Source organism: Salvelinus alpinus, chromosome 24, assembly GCF_045679555.1.
Source record: "Salvelinus alpinus chromosome 24, SLU_Salpinus.1, whole genome shotgun sequence".
Taxonomy (NCBI): Eukaryota; Metazoa; Chordata; class Actinopteri; order Salmoniformes; family Salmonidae; genus Salvelinus; species Salvelinus alpinus.
Genome location: NC_092109.1, coordinates 42,302,077 through 42,327,029, shown reverse-complemented (window position 1 = coordinate 42,327,029; position 24,953 = coordinate 42,302,077). Strand labels below are relative to the sequence as shown.

Sequence of the window (24,953 nt, the reverse complement as noted above, 5' to 3'; positions counted from 1 at the left end):
GAAGTCGGATTTCGGAGGAATCCGAGTTCCCAGTTGTCTTGAATACACTGAAGTCGGATTTCGGAGATATCCGAGTTCCCAGTTGTCTTGAATACACTGAAGTCGGATTTCGGAGATATCCGAGTTCCCAGTTGTCTTGAATACACTGAAGTCGGATTTCGGAGGAATCCGAGTTCCCAGTTGTCTTGAATACACTGAAGTCGGATTTCGGAGATATCCCGAGTTCCTAGTTGTCTTGAATACACTGAAGTCTGATTTCGGAGATATCCGAGTTCCTAGTTGTTTTGAACACACGATTGACCAGTTGGTGACCAATGAGTTAATGTTCTGTTGGGTTCTGTTCATGTTCTATTGGATTCTTGTTGAAATGCATAACATTCCTGCCTGGTCATGTTGTATGTCTTAACCTGTCTCTCTACAGGTACGTCTGTAGCTCAGGATCAGGCCGAGTACCCTGATGGAACAAGAAGAGGGATCAGCTATAGCCTCTTCTCTGGAAACAGACTACAGGCCTTCAGCATCGGCACTAGCACAGGTACCTTAGAGATCATAGGAGGTTGGGGCGGGGGGGGGGGGGGGGGCTTAATTGGGGAGGACGGGCTGGAGCGGAATAGTTGGAAAGATATCGACAGTATCAATCACATGGTTTCCATGTGTTTGATGCCGTTCCGTTTGCTCCGTTCCAGACATTATTTTGAGACGTCTTCCCCTCAGCAGCTTCCAATGGTAGAGATACTTCACAGATACTAACTACATCACTCACAGAGTTAATTTTACTATACTGCAACACTCACAGAGTTAATATTACTATACTACAACACTCACAGAGTTAATATTACTATATTACAACACTCACAGAGTTAATATTACTATACTACATCACAGAGTTAATATTACTATACTGCAACACTCACAGAGTTAATATTACTATACTACAACACTCACAGAGTTAATATTACTATATTACATCACTCACAGAGTTAATATTACTGTATTACAACACTCACAGAGTTAATATTACTGTATTACAACACTCACAGGGTTAATATTACTGTATTTCAACACTCACAGAGTTAATATTACTATACTACATCACAGAGTTAATATTACTGTATTACAACACTCACAGAGTTAATATTACTGTATTACAACACTCACAGAGTTAATATTACTGTATTACAACACTCACAGAGTTAATATTACTATACTACAACACTCACAGAGTTAATATTACTATATTACAACACTCACAGAGTTAATATTACTATACTACATCACAGAGTTAATATTACTGTATTACAACACTCACAGAGTTAATATTACTGTATTACAACACTCACAGAGTTAATATTACTATACTACATCACAGAGTAGGGACGCAGTAGGGACATGCACTACATGACCAAAGTATGTGGACACCTGCTCATCGAACATCTCATTCCAGCATCATGCACATTAATAGGGAGTTGGTCCCCCCCTTTGCTGCTATAACAGCCTCCACTCTCTTGGGAAGGCTTTCCACTAGATGTTGGAACATTGCTGCTATAACAGCCTCCACTCTTCTGGGAAGGCTTTCCACTAGATGTTGGAACATTGCTGCCATAACAGCCTCCACTCTTCTGGGAAGGCCTTCCACTAGATGTTGGAACATTGCTGCTATAACAGCCTCCACTCTTCTGGGAAGGCCTTCCACTAGATGTTGGAACATTGCTGCGGGGGACATAATTCCATTCGGCCACAAGAGCATTAGTGAGGTCGGGCACGGGTGTTGGGCGTTTAGGCCTGGCTCACAGTCGGTGTTCAAATTCATCACAAAGATGTTCGATGGGGTTGAGGTCAGGGCTCTGTGCAGGCCAGTCAAGTTCTTCCACACTAATCTCGACAAACCATTTCCGTTTGAACCTGGCTTTGTGCGGAGGCATTGTCATGCTGAAACAGGAAAGGGCCTTCCCCAAACTGTTGCCACAAAGTTGGAAGCACAGAATCGTCAATGTCATTGTATGCTGTAGCATTAAGATTTTCCTTCACTGGAACTAAGGGGCCTAGCCTGATCCATGAAAAACAGCCCAGACTATTATTCTTCCTCCACCAAACTTTACAGTTGGCACTATGCATTGGGGAGGGGAGCGTTCTCCTGGCATTCGCCAAACCCAGATTTGTCCGTCAGACTGCCAGATGGTGAAGCGTTGCTTCCAGAGGCAGTTTGGAACTCGGCAGTGAGTTTTGCAAATGAGGACAAACGATTTTTACGCGCTTCAGAACTTGGCGGTCCCGTTCTGTGAGCTTGTGTGGCCTACCACTTCGCGGCTGAGCCGTTGTTGCTCCCAGACGTTTCCACTTCACAATAACAGCACTTACTGTTGACCGGAGCAGCTCTAGCAGGGTAGACATTTCACAAACTGACGTGTTGCAAAGGTGGCATCCTATGCCGGTGCCACGTTGAAAGTCATTGAGCTCTTCAGTAAAGCGATTCTACTGCCAATGTTTGTCTATGGATATTGTATGGCTGTGTGCTCGATTTTATACACCTGTCAGCAACGGGTGTGGCGGAAACAGCCGAATCCACTAATTTGAAGGGGTGTCCACATACGTTTGTATATATAGTGTACTGTATATCTCTTCTGCTTTATAAGTTCTGTCTTTATGAATACTTGACTGATTGTATATATAGTGTATTTCAACACAAATGTCTAGAGTTTATGCTCAACATGTACTATCTGTTCCAGTGTTCTAATAAGATCATAGAAGCCACCATACCCCGTCATGTCCCGCCATACCCTGCCATACTCCACCGTACTCCGCCATGCCACATCATACCCCTGTCATACTCTACCATACGCCGCCATACTCCACCATACTCCGCTATGCCCTGCCATACACCGCCATACCCCACCGTGCCCCACCATACACCGCCATACTCCACCATACACCACCATACCCCACCATACCCCACCGTGCCCCACCATACACCACCATACACCACCATACACCACCATACACCACCATACCCCACCATACTCCACCATACTCCACTATACACTGCCATGCCCCAGCATACCCCACCATACCCCACTATACACTGCCATACACCACCATACACCACCATACACCACCATACACCACCATACACCACCATACACCACCATACCCCACCATACTCCACCATACTCCACTATACACTGCCATGCCCCAGCATACCCCACCATACCCCACTATACACTGCCATACACCACCATACACCACCATACACCACCATACCCCACCATACACCACCGTACACCACCATACACCACCATACCCCACCATGCCCCACTATACCCCACCATACTCCACTATACACTGCCATACACCACCATACCCCACCATGCCCCACTATACACTGCCATACACTACCATACACCACCATACACCACCATACCCCACCATACTCCACTATACACTGCCATACACCACCATACCCCACCATGCCCCACTATACACTGCCATACACCACCATACACCACCATACACCACCATACCCCACCATACCCCACTATACACTGCCATACACCACCATACACCACCATACACCACCATACCCCACCATACCCCACTATACACTGCCATACACGGCCATACACCACCGTACCCCACCATACCCCACCATACCCCACCATACACTGCCATACACCACTATACACTGCCATACACCACTATACACTGCCATACACTGCCATACACCACCGTACCCCACCATACACTGCCATACACCACTATACACTGCCATACACCACCATACCACCATACACCCATACACCACCATACACCACCATACCCCACCATACCCCACCATACCCCACCATACCCCACCATACCCTGCCATACACCACTATACACTGCCATACACCACTATACACTGCCATACACCACTATACACTGCCATACACTGCCATACACCACCGTACCCCACCATACCCCACCATACACTGCCATACGCCACTATACACTGCCATACACCACCATACACCACCATACACCACTATACACCACCATACACCACCATACCCCACCATACCCCACCATACCCCACCATACCCCACCATACCCCACCATACACTGCCATACACCACTATACACTGCCATACACCACCATACACCACCATACACCACTATACACCACCATACACCACCATACCCCACCATACCCCACCATACCCCACCATACTCTACCATACTCCAACATACTCCACCATATCCCACCATACTCCTAACCCTGTCACTGTCTCTCAACTCTCCCTTACCTCTTACTCACCTGTCCCCCTCCCTGTCCCCCAGGTGAAATCTGGGTTCAGAGGTCGTTGGGTCTGGACTTTGAGGACACTCCCCGACTCCGCCTGGTAGTGAAGGCTGAGACAGCTTCGTCCAGCTCCTTCATGGCCGTTAACCTGATCCTGCAGGACATCAATGACAACCTGCCTCGCTTCCAGCTCCAGAACTACGTAGCCTACATGAGAGAGGCCCAGGGTTACGACATGCCAATCATACAGGTATGGTGGACACTAGCAGACTCTCTCTCTCTCTGTCTCTCTGTCTCTCTGTCTCTCTGTCTCTCTCTGTCTCTGTCTCTGTCTCTGTCTCTACTCTCTCTACTCTCTCTGTCTCTCTCTCTCTGTCTCTGTCTCTCTCTCTCTGTCTCTCTCTCTCTCTCTGTCTCTGTCTCTGTCTCTCTCTCTCTGTCTCTGTCTCTGTCTCTGTCTCTCTCTCTGTCTCTGTCTCTCTCTCTGTCTCTCTCTCTGTCTCTCTGTCTCTCTCTCTCATATTTATATATATATATATATATATATATATATATATATATATATATATATGCACACTCTCTCACAGGAACACACACTCACTATCCCGTTACTTCCTGTCTCATCTGTCAGGTGGTGGCAGAGGACGTGGACCAGGGGCAGAACGGTCAGGTGACTTACTCTATCCAATCATCAGGAGGCATGAGCGGCCTGTTCAAGATCAACCCTGTCACAGGAAGCATCACCACCGCCGCCATCATGGACAGAGAGATCTGGACTAAGACCAGGTGAGGGGATAATGGTGTGTGTGTGGCAGGGAGATCTGGACTCAGACCAGGTGAGGGTATAATGGTGTGTGTGTGCACGTGTGCGTGTCTGCCTGCATGTGTGTGTGTGGCAGAGAGATCTGTATCTGAGATCTGAGATCTCAGACCAGGTGAGTTGCGCTTTAAATAACAGATCAAGGTTTGCTTCATACCTTCGACTGCAGCACAGCCCAATACAGCCCAATACAGCCCAACACAGCCCAACACAGCCCAACAGAGCCCAACAGAGCCCAACAGAGCCCAACAGAGCCCAACATAGCCCAACATAGCATAGCACAGCCTAATACAGCATAGCACAGCCCAATACAGCCCAATACAGCATAGCACAGCCCAATACAGTATAGCACAGCCCAATACAGCATAGCACAGCCCAATACAGCCCAATACAGCATAGCACAGCCCAATACAGCCCAATACAGCATAGCACAGCCCAATATAGCCCAATACAGCCCAATACAGTATAGCACAGCCCAATACAGCCCAATACAGTATAGCACAGCCCAATACAGCATAGCACAGCCCAATACAGCCCAACACAGCCCAATACAGCCCAATACAGCCCAATACAGCATAGCACAGCCCAATACAGCCCAACACAGCCCAATACAGCCCAATACAGCATAGCACAGCCCAATACAGCCCAATACAGCATAGCACAGCCCAATACAGCCCAATACAGCCCAATACAGCCCAATACAGCATAGCACAGCCCAATACAGCCCAATACAGCATAGCACAGCCCAATACAGCCCAATACAGTATAGCACAGCCCAATACAGCCCAATACAGCCCAATACAGCATAGCACAGCCCAATACAGCCCAATGCAGCATAGAACAGCCCAATACAGCCCAATACAGCATAGCACAGCCCAACACTCCCTCCTCTTTCTCTTTCTTTTAAAATTCCATCCCTTATTTCTAAGGCTGATGAAAGGATCTTATTTGTTCTAACTTTATGTCTTTGATATGTGGTTGTATGTTGCTATGGATACGACCACCTGCTAAATGTACATGTAACATGCATTTGTAGTCACTCTTGTGCTGTGTGGCTTAGAACTACAGTAGTCTAGCTCAGTGGTTTTCAGACCTCTCCTCGCGGACTCCCAGACATTTTCACAATTTTGGTTGTTGCCCTGAACTAGCTCACCAGATTCACCTTATAACAAGTGATTGACGATTAGCGGACGAGTTACGAGTTGCATCGGGTGTGCTAGATGTGGAATATAAATTAACGGCTAGGTGTCCCTGACGAGAGGTTTGAAAAAAAAACACTGGTTCAGATCAAAAGTAGGTGTGTTCAAACTCTGATACTTCCATCCACCTCATGTCCGAGGTCTTAATCACTTCCTGATTATAGGGGAAGAATGGCATCCACCTCATGTCCTAGGTCTTAATCACTTCCTGATTATAGGGGAAGAATGGCATCCACCTCATGTCCTAGGTCTTAATCACTTCCTGATTATAGGGGAAGAATGGCATCCACCTCATGTCCAAGGTCTTAATCACTTCCTGATTATAGGGGAAGAATGGCATCCACCTCATGTCCTAGGTCTTAATCACTTCCTGATTATAGGGGAAGAATGGCATCCACCTCATGTCCTAGGTCTTAATCACTTCCTGATTATAGGGGAAGAATGGCATCCACCTCATGTCCTAGGTCTTAATCACTTCCTGATTATAGGGGAAGAATGGCATCCACCTCATGTCCAAGGTCTTAATCACTTCCTGATTATAGGGGAAGAATGGCATCCACCTCATGTCCAAGGTCTTAATCACTTCCTGATTATAGGGGAAGAATGGCATCCACCTCATGTCCAAGGTCTTAATCACTTCCTGATTATAGGGGAAGAATGGCATCCACCTCATGTCCAAGGTCTTAATCACTTCCTGATTATAGGGGAAGAATGGGGAAAAAGCAGTGGAACTGGCTGTAAGGTGTAGCTAGTGTATGAATGGTGGAGAAGAGATTAACGTACAACCTCAACCTCAGACCATCACACTGAGTAATGAACCTCAACCTCAGACCATCACACTGAGTAATGAACATCAGACCATCACACTGAGTAATGAACCTCAGACCATCACACTGAGTAATGAACCTCAGACCATCACACTGAGTAACCAACTCCAACCTCAGACCATCACACTGAGTAATAAACCTCAGACCATCACACTGAGTAATGAACCTCAGACCATCACACTGAGTAACCAACTCCAACCTCAGACCATCACACTGAGTAATGAACCTCAGACCATCACACTGAGTAATGAACCTCAGACCATCACACTGAGTAATGAACCTCAGACCATCACACTGAGTAACCAACTCCAACCTCAGACCATCACACTGATGATTGTTTTTGTTTTGTCTTGGCGAAAGGCTGGTCGTCACAGCGACGGACAGGGGCAGCCCGCGACTGGCCGGTTCGGCCACACTCACAGTGATCATCGTAGACCTCAACGACAACAGTCCAACGATCCCTCTGCCCCGGGAGGTCCGCATTCCTGAGAGTGAGTCACCTTTGGCCTTTGACCTGTACCATGATATGTTCATATAACGTCTTTATTTCCAATAGGCCTCTTTACGTAGTACAAGACTCATGTACAGTGCGTTCGCAAAGTATTCAGACCCCTTGACCTTTTCCATATTTTGTTACGTTACAGCCTTATTCTAAAATAGATTAAATATATTTTTCCTCTCATCAATCTACACACAATACCCGATAATGACAAAGCGAAAACAGGTTTTTAGAAATGTTTGCAAATGTATTAAAAATAAAACACTTTTTTACATAGGTATTCAGACCCTTTCCTACAACTTGATTGGTATTTTGGTATTTTATTAGGATCCCCATTAGCTTTTTCAAAAGCAGCAGCTACTCTTCCTGGAGTCTACACAAAACATGAAACATAATTCAGAACATAGAACACAGAACACAAAACATGACACATGACATAATACAGAACCTCAATAGACAAGAACAGCTCAAGGACAGAACTACATACAGTTTTTTTAAAGGCACACGTAGTCTACATATCAATACATAGACAGAAACTATCCAGGTCCAATAGGGGAGAGGCGTTGTGCCGCGAGGTGTTGCTTTATCTGTTTTTAAACCAGGTTTGCTGTTTATTTGAGCAATATGAGATGGAACGGAGTTCATTGCAATAAGGGCTATATACAGTATATATATATATATATCGGAGTCCACCTGTGGTAAATTCAATTGATTGGACATGATTTGGAAAGGCACACACCTGTCTATATAAGGTCCCACAGTTGACAGAGCATGTCAGAGCAAAATCCAAGCCCTGAGGTCGAAGGAATTGTCTGTAGAGCTCCGAGACAGGATTGTGTCGAGGCACAGATCTGGGGAAGGGTACCAAAATATTTCTGCAGCATTGAATGTTCACAAGAACACAGTGACCTCCATCATTCCTACATGGAAGAAGTTTGGAACCACCAAGACTCTTCCTAGAGCTGGCCTCCCGGTCAAACTGAACAATCTGTGGAGTCGGGCCTTGGCCAGGGAGGTGACCAAGAACCCGATGGTCATTCTGACAGTTCCAGAGGTCTTCTGTGGAGATGGCAGAACCTTCCAGAAGGACAACCATCTCTGCAGCACTCCACCAATCAGGCCTTTATGGTAGAGTGGCCAGATGGAAGTCACTCCTCAGTCAAAGGCACATGACACCCCACTTGGAGTTTGCCAAAAGGCACCTAAAGGACTCTCAGACCATGAGAAACAAGATGGAACTATTTCGCCTGAATGCCGAGCGTCACGTCTGGAGGAAACCTGGCACCATCCCTACGGTGAAGCATGGTGGTGGCAGCATCATGCTGTGGGGATGTTTTTCTGCGGCAGGGACTGGGAGACTAGTCAGGATCAAGGGAAAGATGAACGGAGCAAAGTACAGTGAGATGCTTGATGAAAACCTGCTCCAGAGCACTCAGGACCTCAGACTGGGGCGAAGGTTCACCTTCCAACAGTACAACGACCCTAAGCACAAAGCCAAGACATCGCCGGAGTGGCTTCAGGACAAGTCTCTGAATGTCCTTGAGTGGCCCAGCCAGAGCTCAGACTTGAACCCGATCGAACATCTCTGGAGAGACCTGAAAATAGCTGTGCAGCGACGCTCCCCATCCAACCTGACAGAGCTTGAGAGGATCTGCAGAGAAGAATGGGAGAAACTCCCCGAATACAGGTGTGCCAAGCTTGTAGAGTCATACCCAAGAAGACACAATGCTGTAATCGCTGCCAAAGGTGTTTCAACAAAGCACTGAGTAAAGGGGTCTGAATACTTATGTAAATGTGATATTTCTTTTTTGCTTTGTCATTATGGGGTATTATGTGTAGATTGATGTGGGGAAAAAATTATTTTATCAATTTTAGAATAAGGTTGTAACATAACAAAATGTGGAAAAAGACAAGGGGTCTGAATACTTTCTGAATGTACTGCACTGTATATCCTAATTAGCCCCTCAACACTCTCAGTAACATGTCTCTGTCTCCTACCCATTCCTTCACCCCCCTCCCCTCCCTAGACACCCTGATCGGCACAGAGATCACCTTGGTAACGGGTAATGACGTGGACTCCAGCCCGGCCCTGTCCTACAGCCTCCAGCTGGACGGGTCGTCCCAGGGGAAGTTTGGGATTCACCGCTACAGTGGAGGGGTGTCTCTGACCGCCCCTCTGGACTACGAGGACAGGACCTGGTACACACTGACCGTCAGGGCTACTGACTCCCAACACCAGACTGAGGCTAATATCACCATATTGGTGGAGGACGTCAATGACAACGTTCCTGCGTTCACACACGATCTATACCAGGTAACTGTTAATCAATCAGTTCATTTACCAATCAGTCAATCAATCAATTCACACCTTCTGGTGTTCACACAGGATCTATACCAGGTAACTGTTAATCAATCAGTTAATTCATCAATCGGTCAATCAATCAATTCACATGTTCTGGTGTTCACACAGGATCTATAGCAGGCAAATGGCTTTTAGGTGATGATCAATCAACCAATCAATCTAACAATCAATTGGTCCACCTTCATAACCACACAAACACCCAGCTACTACTACTAACTACAACTACTAACTACTACTACTACTACTACTACTACTACTACTACTACTACTACTACTACTACTACTACTACTACTACTACTACTACTGCTACTACTACTACTACTACTACTACTACTACTACTACTACTACTACTACTACTAACTACTACTACTACTACTTACTACTACTACTACTACACAAAAGTATTTAGTTATATCGTAGAAGTAACATTTGTTCTCCTATCAGTAGTTTGTTTTATAACAACATGATATTGTCCATTTCCTGTATGGTCCGTTTTCCTCAGCAGCTCTGTAGTAAAGGAGAGACGAGGTCCTTCCACAGCCCTATGGCACCCTATTCTCTAAAACAGTGCACTACTTTTTACCCATAGGTCTCTGGTCTAATGTAGTGCACTATATAGGGGATAGGGTGCCCTAGTGGTCTCTGGTCTAAAGTAGTGCATTATATAGGGAATAGGGTACCATAGGGCTCTGGTCTAAAGTAGTGCACTATATAGGGGATAGGGTGCCATTTGGGATACACTCAATGTTTAATTATGTTGTTGTTAACCTGTGGTAAAAGTGAAATTCATATCTTGTCTACAGTTGTAAACATTGTTTTGTTGTTAACCTGCAGTAAAGCTGAAGTCATATCCTGTTTAGTAAACGTACTGAGCTCATATTAACCTTTCCCCAACCCAGACACAGTCGTGATTAGACTTTTATCACCCCCCTCAGTGTGTGTGTGTGTGTGTGGGTGTGCATGTGTATGTGTGTGTCCCTGCATTTGCATTCATACGTGTGCTAGTGTGTGTGTGTATGTGTGTGCAGGTGCTTTAATACATCCTGAGTGTCCTGGGAGCTATGACCTTGTGAAGCTAATTTTCCCCGCTGTTTATCAAGTTTAACTAGGTGTGAAGACCTGGAGAGGTAAACGCCTTCTGGTTGACATGTTTAGTGGGCACCTCTCTCCTTCACCTCTCTCCTGCCCCTCTCTCCTGCCCCTCTCTCCTGCCCCTCTCTCCTGCCCCTCTCTCCTGCCCCTCTCTCCTTCCCCTCTCTCCTGCCCCTCTCTCCTGCCCCTCTCTCCTGCCCCTCTCTCCTGCCCCTCTCTCCTGCCCCTCTCTCCTACCCCTCTCTCCTTCCCCTCTCTCCTGCCCCTCTCTCCTACCCCTCTCTCCTGCCCCTCTCTCCTGCCCCTCTCTCCTGCCCCTCTCTCCTGCCCCTCTCTCCTGCCCCTCTCTCCTACCCCTCTCTCCTGCCCCTCTCTCCTGCCCCTCTCTCCTGCCCCTCTCTTCTGCCCCTCTCTCCTGCCCCTCTCTTCTGCCCCTCTCTCCTGCCCCTCTCTCCTGCCCCTCTCTCCTACCCCTCTCTCCTGCCCCTCTCTCCTACCCCTCTCTCCTGCCCCTCTCTCCTGCCCCTCTCTTCTGCCCCTCTCTCCTGCCCCTCTCTCCTGCCCCTCTCTCCTGCCCCTCTCTCCTGCCCCTCTCTCCTGCCCCTCTCTCCTTCACCTTTCAACAGATGACATGGGGACATAAATCTACGGTAACACCAAGGCTGTGTCCCAAAATGGCCACCCTATTCCTTATTATAGTACACTACTTTAGACCAGAGCCCTATGGCACCCTATTCCCTATATAGTGCACTACTTTAGACCACAGCCCTATGCCACCCTATTCCCTATATATAGTGCACTACTTTAGACCACATCCCTATGGCACCCTATCCCCTATATAGTGTACAGGGCTCTGGTCAAAACTAGTGCACTTTGTAGGGAATAGGGTGCCTTTTGAGACTCGTTTGTCTCCTCTACCTTTAACTGTCCCTCTCTTTGCTGACAGTCCAGTCTATTTTCATCCTGTAGTTGAGTTATCGGGAACTCGGTTTCACCAGAGGTGTAGCTTCTATTCATTCGGTTAGATTTATGTTGATTGTTGTGTTGTTGTGTTGACTATTATGGAGGTTGTTAAAGCTGTGTCTGTGTTTCCCAGGTTACACTGCCAGAACATTCCCCGCCAGGCAGTCCCGTTGTCACGGTGACGGCGACTGACCGTGATTCGGGTGAGAATGGAAAGGTCACCTACAGAGTGACGTCGTCAACGCGAGGTGGCTTCTACGTCGACCCCAGCAACGGTACAGGATTCAATTCTCTTTCCTACAGTTCACACACAGAACAAAGACACATTACTGTTGTTACTACTGCTGTGCTGTTACCATGGAAAAACTATCTTCTGTACTGTAGGCTATTATTGTATTCTGACGGCAGGTAGCTCAGCAGTTAAGAGCGTTGGGCCAGTAACTGAACGTTTGCTGGTTTGAATCCCCGAGCTGACTCGGCACAAAAATTAGTCGCTCCGGATAAGAGTGTCTGCTAAATGACTAAAATACCCATTTTAAAAGGACTGAATAGGACTGGCGTGTAGGTGAAGTCCAAGTGAATGGGTTTCAAACCTGTGTTTTATTCAAAACTTTTCAAATTATTTATCTCGTCTCCCTACAGGCACCCTGTTCATCAGGGAGAGGGCAGAGTTCGACCCAGAGAACCCGTCCGTCAGCGTGGTCATCGAGGCCTGTGACGGGGGATCCCCGCCCCTCTCCTCCGTCACCACAGTACAGGTCCAGTTATCAGACGTCAACGACAACGCTCCTGTCTTCCACCAATCAGAGTACAGGTAGGTCACAGCGCTCCCGTCTTCCACCAATCAGAGTACAGGTAGGTCACAGTGTTCCTATCTTCCACCAATCAGAGTACAGGTAGGTCCTGTCTTCCACCAATCAGAGTACAGGTAGGACACAACGCTCCCGTCTTCCACCAATTGAAGTACAGCTAGGTCCCGTCTTCCACCAATCAGAGTACAGCTAGGTCCCGTCTTCCACCAATTGATTGTACAGGTAGGTCCTGTTTTACACCAATCAGAGTACAGGTAGGTCCTGTCATCTATCAATAGGTGGCTGTCATCTTTTTATCATGATAAAGGGTAGATCCTGCACAGATTCATTGGCTTTGAGCAGTTTCTGTATCTAGCATATCCTGGCATGTTTCAAATGAGGATAGTTACTCTACAGATTTATGAAGCTAGTTACTCTACAGATATATGAAGCTAGTTACTCTACAGATATATGAAGCTAGTTACTCTACAGATTTATGAAGCTAGTTACTCTACAGATTTATGAAGCTAGTTACTCTACAGATATATGAAGCTAGTTACTCTATAGATGTATGAAGCTAGTTACTCTACAGATTTGTGAAGCTAGTTACTCTATAGATTTACATTTACATTTTAGTCATTTAGCAGACGCTCTTATCCAGAGCGACTTACAGTAGAGTGCATACATTTTTATTACATTTTTACATACTGAGACAAGGATATCCCTACCGGCCAAACCCTCCCTACCGACCAAACCCTCCCTAACCCGGATGACGCTATGCCAATTGTGCGTCGCCCCACGGATCTCCCGGTTGCGGCCGGCTGCGACAGAGCCTGGGCGCGAACCCAGCCCAGCCTGGGCGCGAACCCAGAGACTCTGGTGGCGCAGCTAGCACTGCGATGCAGTGCCCTAGACCACTGCGCCAATAGATATATGATAGATATATGAAGCTAGTTACTCTATAGATGTATGAAGCTAGTTACTCTACAGATTTATGAAGCTAGTTACTCTATAGATATATGAAGCTAGTTACTCTGTAGATATATGAAGCTAGTTACTCTATAGATATATGAAGCTAGTTACTCTGTAGATATATGAAGCTAGTTACTCTATAGATATATGAAGCTAGTTACTCTATAGATTTATGAAGCTAGTTACTCTACAGATTTGTGAAGCTAGTTACTCTATAGATTTATGAAGCTAGTTACTCTGTAGATTTATGATGCTAGTTACTCTACAGATTTATTTAAAAAATTAATTTAACCAGGCAGGTCAGTTAAACTTCTTATGGCTGCAGGGCGGTGCCGGTACACTTATGACAACAGCCCGTCCAAGTGCAGGGCGCGAAATTCAAAATATATTTTTTAGAAATATTTAACTTTCACACATTAACAAGTCCAATACAGCAAATGAAAGATACACATCTTGTGAATCCAGCCAACATGTCCGATTTTTTAAATGTTTTACAGCGAAAACACCACATATATTTATGTTAGCTCACCACCAAATACAAAAAAGCACAGACATTTTTCACAGCACAGGTAGCTTGCACAAATCCAACCTAACTAACCAAGAACCAACCAAACTAACCAAGAAACAACTTCATCAGATGACAGTCTTATAACAAGTTATACAATAAATCTATGTTTTGTTCGAAAAATGTGCATATTTGAGGTATAAATCATAGTTTTACATTGCAGCTACAATCGGAAATAGCACCGAAGCAGCTAGAACAATTACAGAGACCAAATTGAAATACCTTAAATACTCATCATAAAACATTTATGAAAAATACATGGTGTACAGCAAATTAAAGACAAACATCTTGTGAATCCAGCCAATATTTCAGATTCTTTAAGTGTTTTACAGCGAAAACACAATATAGCATTATATTAGCTTACCACAATAGCCAAAAACACAACAGCATTGATTCAAGCCAACAGTAACGATAACGAATAAACCAGCAAAAGATATTAATTCTTTCACTAACCTTCTCAAAATTCATCAGATGACAGTCCTATAACATCATATTACACAATACATATATTGTTTGTTCGAAAATGTGCATATTTAGCGGCACAAATCGTGGTTATACAATGTGAATACTAGGCAAAATGCAATAACAATGTCCGGAGAAATCTTGGAGAGGCACCTAATCTAATCAAATAACTATTCATAAACGTTACTAAAAAATACATGTTGGACAGCAAATTAAAGATAGCTTAGTTCTTAATGCAATCGCCGTGTTAGAATTCTAAAAATAACTTCATTACGACATGCAGCTTACGTTATGGCGAGAGAGCGCCCAAAATCTGGGGGTAAACTAATAGTACACATGTTTGACAGATATATGAAATAACATCATAAATGGGTCCTACTTTTGATGATCTTCCATCAGAATGTTGTACAAGGGGTCCTTTGTCGGGAACAATCGTTGTTTGGTTTTAGAATGGCATTTTTCCCTCTTGAATTAGCAAGCACACTAGCCAAGTGGCGTGAAGCTCTCCTTCCTGAACAAACGCAGAGAACGCAACACGCCTAACCTCCCGAAAAAATTTCAATAATATGATAAAACTATATTGAAAAAACATACTTTACGATGATATTGTCACATTTATCAAATAAAATCAAAGCCGGAGATAGTAGCCGTCTATAACGACAGCTTTTCAGAAGGCAATCCCCGGTTCTGTCAGGTTTTGGCCAGGACTGTTCAGGTTTTGGTCACTAGATGTCCCCATTGCACCTTTTTTCTACCTTTTGTTTTTTCCTTGCTCTAATTATTGTTTGCACCTGTGTGTCGTTCCCTTGTTAGTATTTAATCCCTGTGTGTTCCTCAGTTCTTTGCTCAGTGTTTGTATGTTAGCCTTTCTAGAACCTCAACCCCGGATCCGGGATCACCCCCCCACTCCCCCCCCACTGAGTAGCATAGCTAGCATAGCGTCACAAGTAAATTGTTGCATCTAAATATCATTAAATCACAAGTCCAAGACACCAGATGAAAGATACAGATCTTGTGAATAAAGCCACCATTTCAGATTTTTAAAATGTTTTACAGGGAAGACACAATATGTAAATCTATTAGCTAACCACGTTAGCAAAAGACACCATTTTTTTACTCCAACAGTTTTTTCCTGCGTCAGTAGCTATCACTAATTCGACTAAATAAAAATATATATAGCCACTAACCAAGAAACAACTTCATAAGATGACAGTCTGATAACATATTTATGGTATAGCATAGTTTTTTTTTGAAAAATGTGCATTTTTCAGGTATAAATCACAGTTCTACATTGCAGCTGCAATCTGAAATAGTGCCGACGCAGCCAGAACAATTACAGAGACCAACGTCATATACCTAATTACTCATCTTAAAACATTTCAGAAAAATACACAGCGTACAGATATTGAAAGCCCAACATCTGGTGAATCCAAACAATATTTCAGATTTATTAAATGTTTTATAACGAAAACAAAATGTAGCGCTAAATTAGCATAGCCACGCCAGCCAGAACCAGCTGGGCGCCCACGACCAGTTCACATGCACGACAGATATATGAAATAACATCGTAAATTGGGTCTTACTATTGCTGATCTTTCATCAGAATGTTGATCAAGGTGTCCTTAGTCCTGATGAGTCGTTCAATACATTCACAATGGCAACTTTCCCTCTTCATTTAGCATAGGTACTGGTCGACTGGCACGGATCTGTCCAAAGTAAAAAAAGTCACAGAACGGAACACGGCAAAACTCCCGAAAAAATTCAAATAATCTGATTAAACTATATTGAAAAAACATACATTACGATGATATGGTCACATGTATCAAACAAACTTCGAGACGGAGATAGTTTTCATCCGTAACGGCAGCAAAACAGTAGACAATCGCACCTCCAAATCGCGCGATTCAGAGAACCGGAAGTTGTCGGTCACGCCAAAGAAATAGGTCTTATTTCACGTCAGTACAAGATAAACAAAAAAATTCTCCTCTGACGTCCTCTTGACACCCAGAGGAAGACGAATGAAGTGTGTTTCGGGTCATAGGTGGCGTGACCATATATAGGCAGAGCGTTGAAGCGAGCATACACATCTTGCATTCTTCTTCTTGGTCAGGGAAAGTGCTGTCAAATGACTTCTGTTTCACTCAGAGACAAAATTGAAACGGTTTTAGAAACTAGAGATTGTTTTCTATCCAATGGTATATATTATATGCATATAGTAAGAGCAATAATTGAATGAGAGGCAGTTTAATCTGTAGAGCAAATTATGCTAATGCGAAACAGCACCCCCTATAGTGACAAGAAGTTAGCACCCAGCCCCAGCCTTGTTGTGAACATATTTTCTCTTGTTGGATTTTCCAGAGGTTCTCTGGTTTAGTTCTTGTGTATTTTTGAGTAGTCTTTTTGAGGTTTGTTTTTCCCTGCTGTTTTTACCACTTTGTGGAGTTTCTTTGTATTTTGGAGGATATTCATTTTGTGCCTCTTGGCTTTATTTTTGGACGTGGTGGATTTATATTCTTTGCCTGAAGATCTTGTCCTTTTATTAAACCACCATCTCTAGTACTGCTGAGTCTGCCTCATCTTCTGGGTTCTGCCGACTATTAGTGACTGTTTCTCTCACCGGGTCCTGACAGGTTCCTTCTCGCGCCTTCCAGAAAACAGGAAATTGGTGTCACGTCATGCCAAGAGCTCTTATTCGACCTCAGATCAAGCTATACACTCCATTTCTTCTCTCACTGCCTGTTGACATCTAGTGGAAGGCGTATGAAGTGCATGTATACTAATACATATCAAGCAAATGAATAGGGATTCCCTGGAACAGAGCATCGATTTCAGATTTTCCACTTCCTGTCAGGAAGTTTGCTGCAAAATGAGTTCTGTTTTACTCACAGATATAATTCAAACGGTTTTAGAAACTAGAGAGTGTTTTCTATCCAATAGTAATAATAATATGCATATTGTACGAGCAAGAATTGAGTACGAGGCCATTTGAAATGGGCACCTTTTATCCAGGCTACTCAATACTGCCCCTGCAGCCCAAAGAGGTTTTAAGAACAAATTCTTATTTTACAATGGCGGCCTACCCCGGCCAAACCCTCCCCTAACCCGGACGCCTCTGGGCCAATTGTGCGCCACCCTATGGCACTCCCGATCACGGCCAGTTGTGATACAGCCCGGGATCAAACCAGGGTCTGTAGTGACGCCTCTAGCACTGAGTTACAGTGCCTTAGAATGCTGCGCCCTTTAGGGCCCTATAGATAAACAAAGCTAATAAATACTATACATGTTAATGTAACATATAATATGTTAATATTAAGCATTACCAATTAGTTCTTATTCTGATCCAAATGATTTATTCTGATCATTGTGTTTCCAGGGCGACGGTGTTGGAGGACTCCATCCCCGGGGCGACCATCCTGACCCTGGAGGCCATGGACGCTGATTTCTCTCGGGACAACTGCGGCTTCGACTTCGCCATCGCCAATGGCAACACTGGGAACGTCTTCCAGATCGAGAGCAGCGTGCGCTTCCTGGAGGGGCGGGGCTTCCAGACCGTAGGGACGCTCCTATTGGCCGAGGTGCTGGACTTCGAGGCTGTGCCCCTCTATAACCTGACGGTGGTGGTGTCGGACAGAGGGGTTCCACAGCGGAGTTCTAGCGTTGCCGCGGTGATAACCGTTGGCGATGTAAACGATAACCCGCCGGCATTCGGCAGGGCGGAGTACGCCGTGTCACTGAGTGAAGGAGCGGGCGCCGGGACGGAGATAATACGACTCACTGCCACAGGTGAGGGAATAGGCACACACACGCACACACACACACACACACACATCTCTCGCCTCAGGTGATGATAAATAATTACACTATGGGGTTAGAAATGTAAACGGTGGAGAGGAGATGGCTGGTGATAATGGAGACCATTTTGTTTTTCTGAAATGTCTCCGCAAGCATCTGTTTGTTTTATTATGACACTGTATTAAATGCTTTTCTTTCTGTCCTTCTCCCCCCCCCCCCATCTCTCCCTCCATCTCTCCCTTTCCCCCAGACCCAGACTCGGCCCCCAACGCAGAGGTCAAGTACAGCATCAGCTCAGGCGATGAGATGGACCTGTTCATGATCGACCAGTGGACCGGGGCGCTGCGGTTACAGCGACAGCTCGACCGCGAGCACCAGTCCTCCCACGTGGTCATCGTCCAGGCCACGGATGGCCACGGTCACGTCGCCCTGACCCCGATCAGCGTAGAGGTCAAAGATGTGAATGATAACAGACCGTTCTTCCCCATCGAGACTCTGACGGCTAGCATCAGAGAGAACCAGCCGGTCAACTCAGCCGTGACCATACTCCACGCCATAGACCACGACACTGGGATGTACGGCCAGCTGAGGTACTACATGGTGGAGCGAGGTCAAGGGTCAGGAATTACAGGGCGAGAGGCCTTCACCGTGGACCAGAGTTCAGGAGAGGTTAGGGCTAAGATGACTTTTGACTTTGAGACGGTAAACTCATTTAATTTTGTTGCTCTGGCGATGGACGCTGGTAACCACTCGGCCACGGTGACGGTCCAGGTGTACGTGACTGGTGAGGATGAGTACGACCCACTATTCGTCTCCCCAGAGTTTTCCTTTGAGGTTCCAGAGGGGGCGAAGAGGGGCCAGAGCATCGGACAGGTCCAGGCAAACGACGAGGACGGAGGTGTAGACGGTATCGTCCTCTTCTCGCTCCCAAGCTCCTCCCTGTACTTTGACGTCAACAAAACAACCGGGGTGGTTTTCCTCAAGATGGACGGGTCTTCTAGTCGCAGCAGCAGCAGCGGGTTAGGGGGGCGGTCCAAAAGGGAGACCAGGACCATGACTCTGGACGTTCACGCCCACAGCCCTCTGGACACGTCCCGGGTCACCACGGCCCAGCTGACCATCGATGTGACCAACACGTCCTTCGGCCTGGGGGCAGACCTCAACGTCCTGCTGATTATCATCATCGCCGTGTCCCTGGGGGTCATTGTGCTACTGGTGGTCATGGCTGTGGTCATCTTCCTGGTCAAGTCAAAGAGACGCAGGAAGAACAAAGGACGGGACAACAGTGCCGTGGCCTCGGGAACCACTCTGCAGAAACTGGACGATTCCAAATCTGGAGGATCTGAGAGAATCTATCATCAGACGTTACCTGGGTACGCCGGCGACCAAGGTGGAGCAGGGGCCGGGCCCTACCCCCGGGGGGGTTCCCTTGACCCCTCACACTCCAGCGGGCGTGGCTCAGCCGAGGCGGCGGAAGACGATGAGATCAGGATGATCAACGAGTACCCCCGCGTAGCGTCCATCTCCTCGTCCATGCAGGAGCACATCTCAGCCCGCGGGCCGGACTCTGGCATCCAGCAGGACGCTGACCAGCTGTCGGACATCTCCTGTGAGCCGGCCGCCCTGGAAGGAAGCACCTGGTTCAAAGGCAAGAAGCTGGGAGGGAGTCTCAGTGGAACCATGCTGTCTGGACAGCTACCTGTCTACAGAGACGAGCTGGGAGGAGGGTATCTGGGGATGGGGAGGGGACTCAATATCTCCCATCCTAAAGAGTACGCCTTCCCAGAGGATGGGAAGCCCTCGGTGGACGGGTCTCTGACAGCCATAGTGGCCAGTGACGAAGAGCTAAGGGGCAGTTATAACTGGGACTACCTGCTCAACTGGTGCCCTCAGTTCCAACCACTAGCCAACGTCTTCACAGAGATCGCCAGGCTCAAAGACGAGACAGCCCCACAGAACCAGACCAACCCACGCCAGCCCTTACAGCCCAAAGCCAAGACGGACCCCAAGCCTCGCATCGACCCACCGCCCCTCATCACCGCCGTCGCCCACCCTGGGGCCAAGTCCGTCCCCCCAAAGGTCCCTGTCATCGGACGCACCTTCCCCCACCTGGCCACCCTACGACGGTCCCCCATCAGCCACGAGGGCTCCATCTCCTCAGCAGCCATGTCCCCCAGCTTCTCCCCCTCTCTCTCCCCTCTCGCCGCCCGCTCCCCCGCCGTCTCCCCCTTCGGAGTAACCCAGGGCCCCTCGACCTCCATGATCAGTACCAGGGATCCCATGCTGGACCACAGCCCCGATCACGAGATGAGGATCTGAGGATGACGTTGTTTTCGTTTTTTTTTTAGAGACGTTTCTATAATTTATGTTTTTATCACATGACAAAGTAAAGGGTGCTGAGATCTGGATGTTATATCAGCTCCTATGACACGTGAGGAAGTTGAACTAAGTGTTTTCGGGCTTCAGAGATGTTTCTCTGATGTAGTTTCTTCAGATGAGTTTTAGGCCGTATTTCTTCAAAACGGAAGAGGAATATAACGTGGGAACATTTTGTATTAGTGAGACCGAGTGATTGCCAAGATGACGCTCGAGAAGACGAACACTAATATTATGAGATAGGTCACATTCACCCTCTTTTCTGAAGGGGACATGTGGATTATCATTTTCTACAGGATGTCATTTCTCACCTCAGATATCCCTCTATGGAGTGGTGGACCATGTTGTGGGGTAGGGGAGGTTAGCATTGACAACAGACCAGCTCTCTCCTCCCCTACTTGTACATCATGACGCAGGCCTCTGAGAATTGCTACAGGGTTAGGAGATTACCCAACCTCTCGGCTTCGAACAACCATGACTTGGATCCAACCCTGCAGCTGCAGACTGACCCTCCCTTCAGACAGAGGTCCTTAGTAGAGATAAACTGACGTATCGGCTGCAGACTGACCCTCCCTGCAGTCAGAAGGCCCTCAGTAGAGAAAAACTGACGTATCGGCTGCAGACTGACCCTCCCTGCAGACAGAAGGCCCTCTGTCATGAAGTCCGTAGACACAGTAGATTTTCAGTAGTTTTCAGGTCACTCCTCGCTGGCTGGTCAGAGAAATAAAGGATTCCACTATTCCTCTCTGTGACTTCCGTTTCTTCACATTCTAGATCTCAATTAAAGTTGAGATCTAGAATGTGACCAGTGTTCCGTTGTGGTGTTCTCACAAACAAAATGACTGCTTACATAACAAACAAAATGGCTGCTTTCAAAATGGCTGATGTTTCCCCTTCTGTGGATCCAATGGACCAAGTACACGTGTGTTGAAAAAGACATTATAAACTAGCCAGTGTTTTGTACGTTGGAAACGCGGACTGAGGCTCATGTTTTCCTTTGTTGCTATGGAAGACGCATTATTTTCTCTTTGGTTGTATTTTTTATATATTTTTATATTGACCTTTGATTTCTGATTTGAAATACCAGGTTATCGTTTCGTTCCATTTAGATATATGTATATTTGTATGGATGTGTATGTACGCCAGCCACATTATCTATGTGTTTTCCTGTCATAGATTTTAGAGCCACCGTCTTGTGTCTTTGTGTGGACTCGTGACATTTGTGACGTGAGTGAGTGGGGAACATTTTGTGTTTTGATAATTATTTATATGAAGGATGTGAACTGCTGGCCATGTTGACAGCAGGCAACCATGTTCACTTTTCACCATGCTGTATTGTATCTGAAAAAAAACGTTAATTTTTTTTGGTCAAAATGAAGATCTTCTCAAAATCCCGGCAAAACTTTGTAAAGACGATCAGAGATCATTGGTCACTCGCCCTCAAACTCTGTGACCAAAACCAGACCTGTTCTCCTTGTTAGTAAACTGTTATAACTGATATGTAGCGGAGGTGAACCGGACTCACGCTCTTGTGAGGAAAATCTGTGTCACACCGGTCCAAGAGGGAACGTCCTCTTGGCTTAATGTTTAAGACGTTGGTTCTCCATGTCGGAGACCAGGGTTCAGATCCCGCCTGTGACATATACACGAGACTCAGTGTAAGTAAACTGGCTTACACAGCAGCACACATTCTCTCTGGAATTCATGGAGAATTCCTTTTCCTGTTCACCTCTTGTGTCTTTTGTATGAAGTGCTTCCGGCTCAACACAAAGGTCAATGATGTGATGTCATCGCTCCGTATGATGACTTGTAACTGTGAAGTGGTTCAACTTCATACCATAGAAATACAATGCATAGAACATAGATTGTAGAATGGTTAGAAGAGGTTTACACAACTACTTTTAAAGGTAGCAGCTCAATCATTTAACTTCAATTAGACCTGTCACGCTCCCAAATGATTGCTTCCAAAATCAACATACTGTGTGTTCTATCTATGCATTCTATTTCTATGGTTTCAGTGCTACAGTTCTAGATCTGTTGTTAGATGTGTTTTACCAGGAGGTAGGGTAGGTATAGAGGAGGTTATCCAGGGTCCATGTGTTTCTCTCATCACCACACCCTCTGTGTCCTCTCCACGCTCCCATTGTTGGGGCTCCGTCCTGGACATCTGTTACCCTAGCAGGCCAGAGGCACACAGCTTTACCGCAACACTAAATGTGTCCCAAATGGCACCCTATTCCCTGTATAATGCACTACTTTTGACCAGAGGGTTCTGGCCAGAGGGTTCTGTTCAGAGAGTTCTGACCAGGGGGTTCTGACCAGAGAGTTCTGACCAGAGGGTTCTGACCAGAGAGTTCTGACCAGAGAGTTCTGTTCAGAGGGTTCTGACCAGAGGGTTCTGACCAGAGGGTTCTGACCAGAGAGTTCTGTTCAGAGGGTTCTGACCAGAGGGTTCTGTTCAGAGTTCTGTTCAGAGAGTTCTGTTCAGAGGGTTCTGACCAGAGAGTTCTGTTCAGAGGGTTCTGACCAGAGTTCTGTTCAGAGGGTTCTGACCAGAGGGTTCTGTTCAGAGTTCTGTTCAGAGGGTTCTGTTCAGAGGGTTCTGACCAGAGAGTTCTGTTCAGAGGGTTCTGACCAGAGAGTTCTGTTCAGAGAGTTCTGACCAGAGAGTTCTGTTCAGAGAGTTCTGACCAGAGGGTTCTGTTCAGAGAGTTCTGTTCAGAGGGTTCTGTTCAGAGAGTTCTGTTCAGAGAGTTCTGACCAGAGGGTTCTGTTCAGAGAGTTCTGACCAGAGGGTTCTGTTCAGAGAGTTCTGTTCAGAGAGTTCTGACCAGAGGGTTCTGTTCAGAGAGTTCTGTTCAGAGGGTTCTGTTCAGAGAGTTCTGTTCAGAGAGTTCTGACCAGAGGGTTCTGTTCAGAGGGTTCTGACCAGAGGGTTCTGTTCAGAGAGTTCTGACCAGAGGGTTCTGACCAGAGAGTTCTGTTCAGAGGGCACTATATAGGTAATATGGTGCCAATTGGGACACACAGACTGTCTTCTCCAGATTACTCTTCCTGTTGTTTAGTTCAGTCTGTGTTGAGTCAGTAAGGGGGGATCAGCAGCAATGTAATGCTCTCCTGTTCCTCACATGCCGCTTTCAAGTCAACTGGGAACTCGGATCCTCGGAAATCTCAGACTTCCGAATTCAGTGCGTTCAAAACAACTGGGAACTAAAAAAAAAAAAAAAACGAGCTCCGATCTGGGATTTTTTTTTTTAACGGTTATCCAACTTAGAATTCCAAGTCAGAGACTCGGGCATCTGTCTAGAGCTTTGACTTTCCGACCTGAAAATCACTGACGTCATGATTCTACATAGGTTTTTCCCCCGGAGTTACCAGTTGTCTTGAAAAGCACCATACGGGGTAGTTTGGTTAACTCCGCTGTGCTGCATGCCTGATGATATCATGTTACCATACCAACAACTGTCTGCTTGCCCCTCGCTAACCTGGCTCTGTCAGCCCACTAAACGGGCGGCAGGTAGCCTAGTGGTTAGAGCGTTGGGCCACTAACCGAAAGGTTGCTGGATCGAATCTCCGAGCTGACAAGGTAAAAAATCTGTTGTTCTACCCCTTAATAAGACAGTTAACCCACTGTTCCCCGGTGGGCCGGCATTGTAAATAAGAATTTGTTCATAACTGACTTGCCTAGTTAAAATAAAGGTTACATTTAAAAACATGGGATGAGCCTGGCCTCTCACTAACCTGGTCAGACCACTAAATATGGGATGAGCATATTGATGGTCTGCTTCATAGCAGCAGACCATCAACACAGTCACATTGTGTTGTCTCACAAACATATCTGAGTTGGAACGCCTTCGTGTTGTAGTTCTCTTGCTGTGAGTCCCAAATGGCACCCCAATCCCTGTATAGCCCATAGGGCTCTGGTCTAAAGTAGTGCACTATATAGGGAATAGGG

The 24,953-nt window shown here is 46.2% G+C and overlaps 1 protein-coding gene across 1 annotated transcript in view; it reads left to right on the top strand.

Annotated features, from left to right (window-relative positions):
• dchs1b (dachsous cadherin-related 1b) overlaps positions 1–24,713 on the top strand; it is a 251,334-nt gene extending 226,621 nt beyond the window's left edge. The window contains exons 25-33 of the mRNA XM_071364983.1: positions 422–535; positions 4,315–4,526; positions 4,908–5,062; positions 7,483–7,613; positions 9,649–9,935; positions 12,174–12,315; positions 12,683–12,854; positions 18,204–18,613; positions 18,873–24,713. Coding sequence (XP_071221084.1) covers positions 422–535; positions 4,315–4,526; positions 4,908–5,062; positions 7,483–7,613; positions 9,649–9,935; positions 12,174–12,315; positions 12,683–12,854; positions 18,204–18,613; positions 18,873–20,941 — 3,692 coding nt within the window. The 3' untranslated portion in view covers positions 20,942–24,713. The remainder of the gene's footprint in view (positions 1–421; positions 536–4,314; positions 4,527–4,907; positions 5,063–7,482; positions 7,614–9,648; positions 9,936–12,173; positions 12,316–12,682; positions 12,855–18,203; positions 18,614–18,872) is intronic.
• Positions 24,714–24,953: the final 240 nt, after the last annotated feature.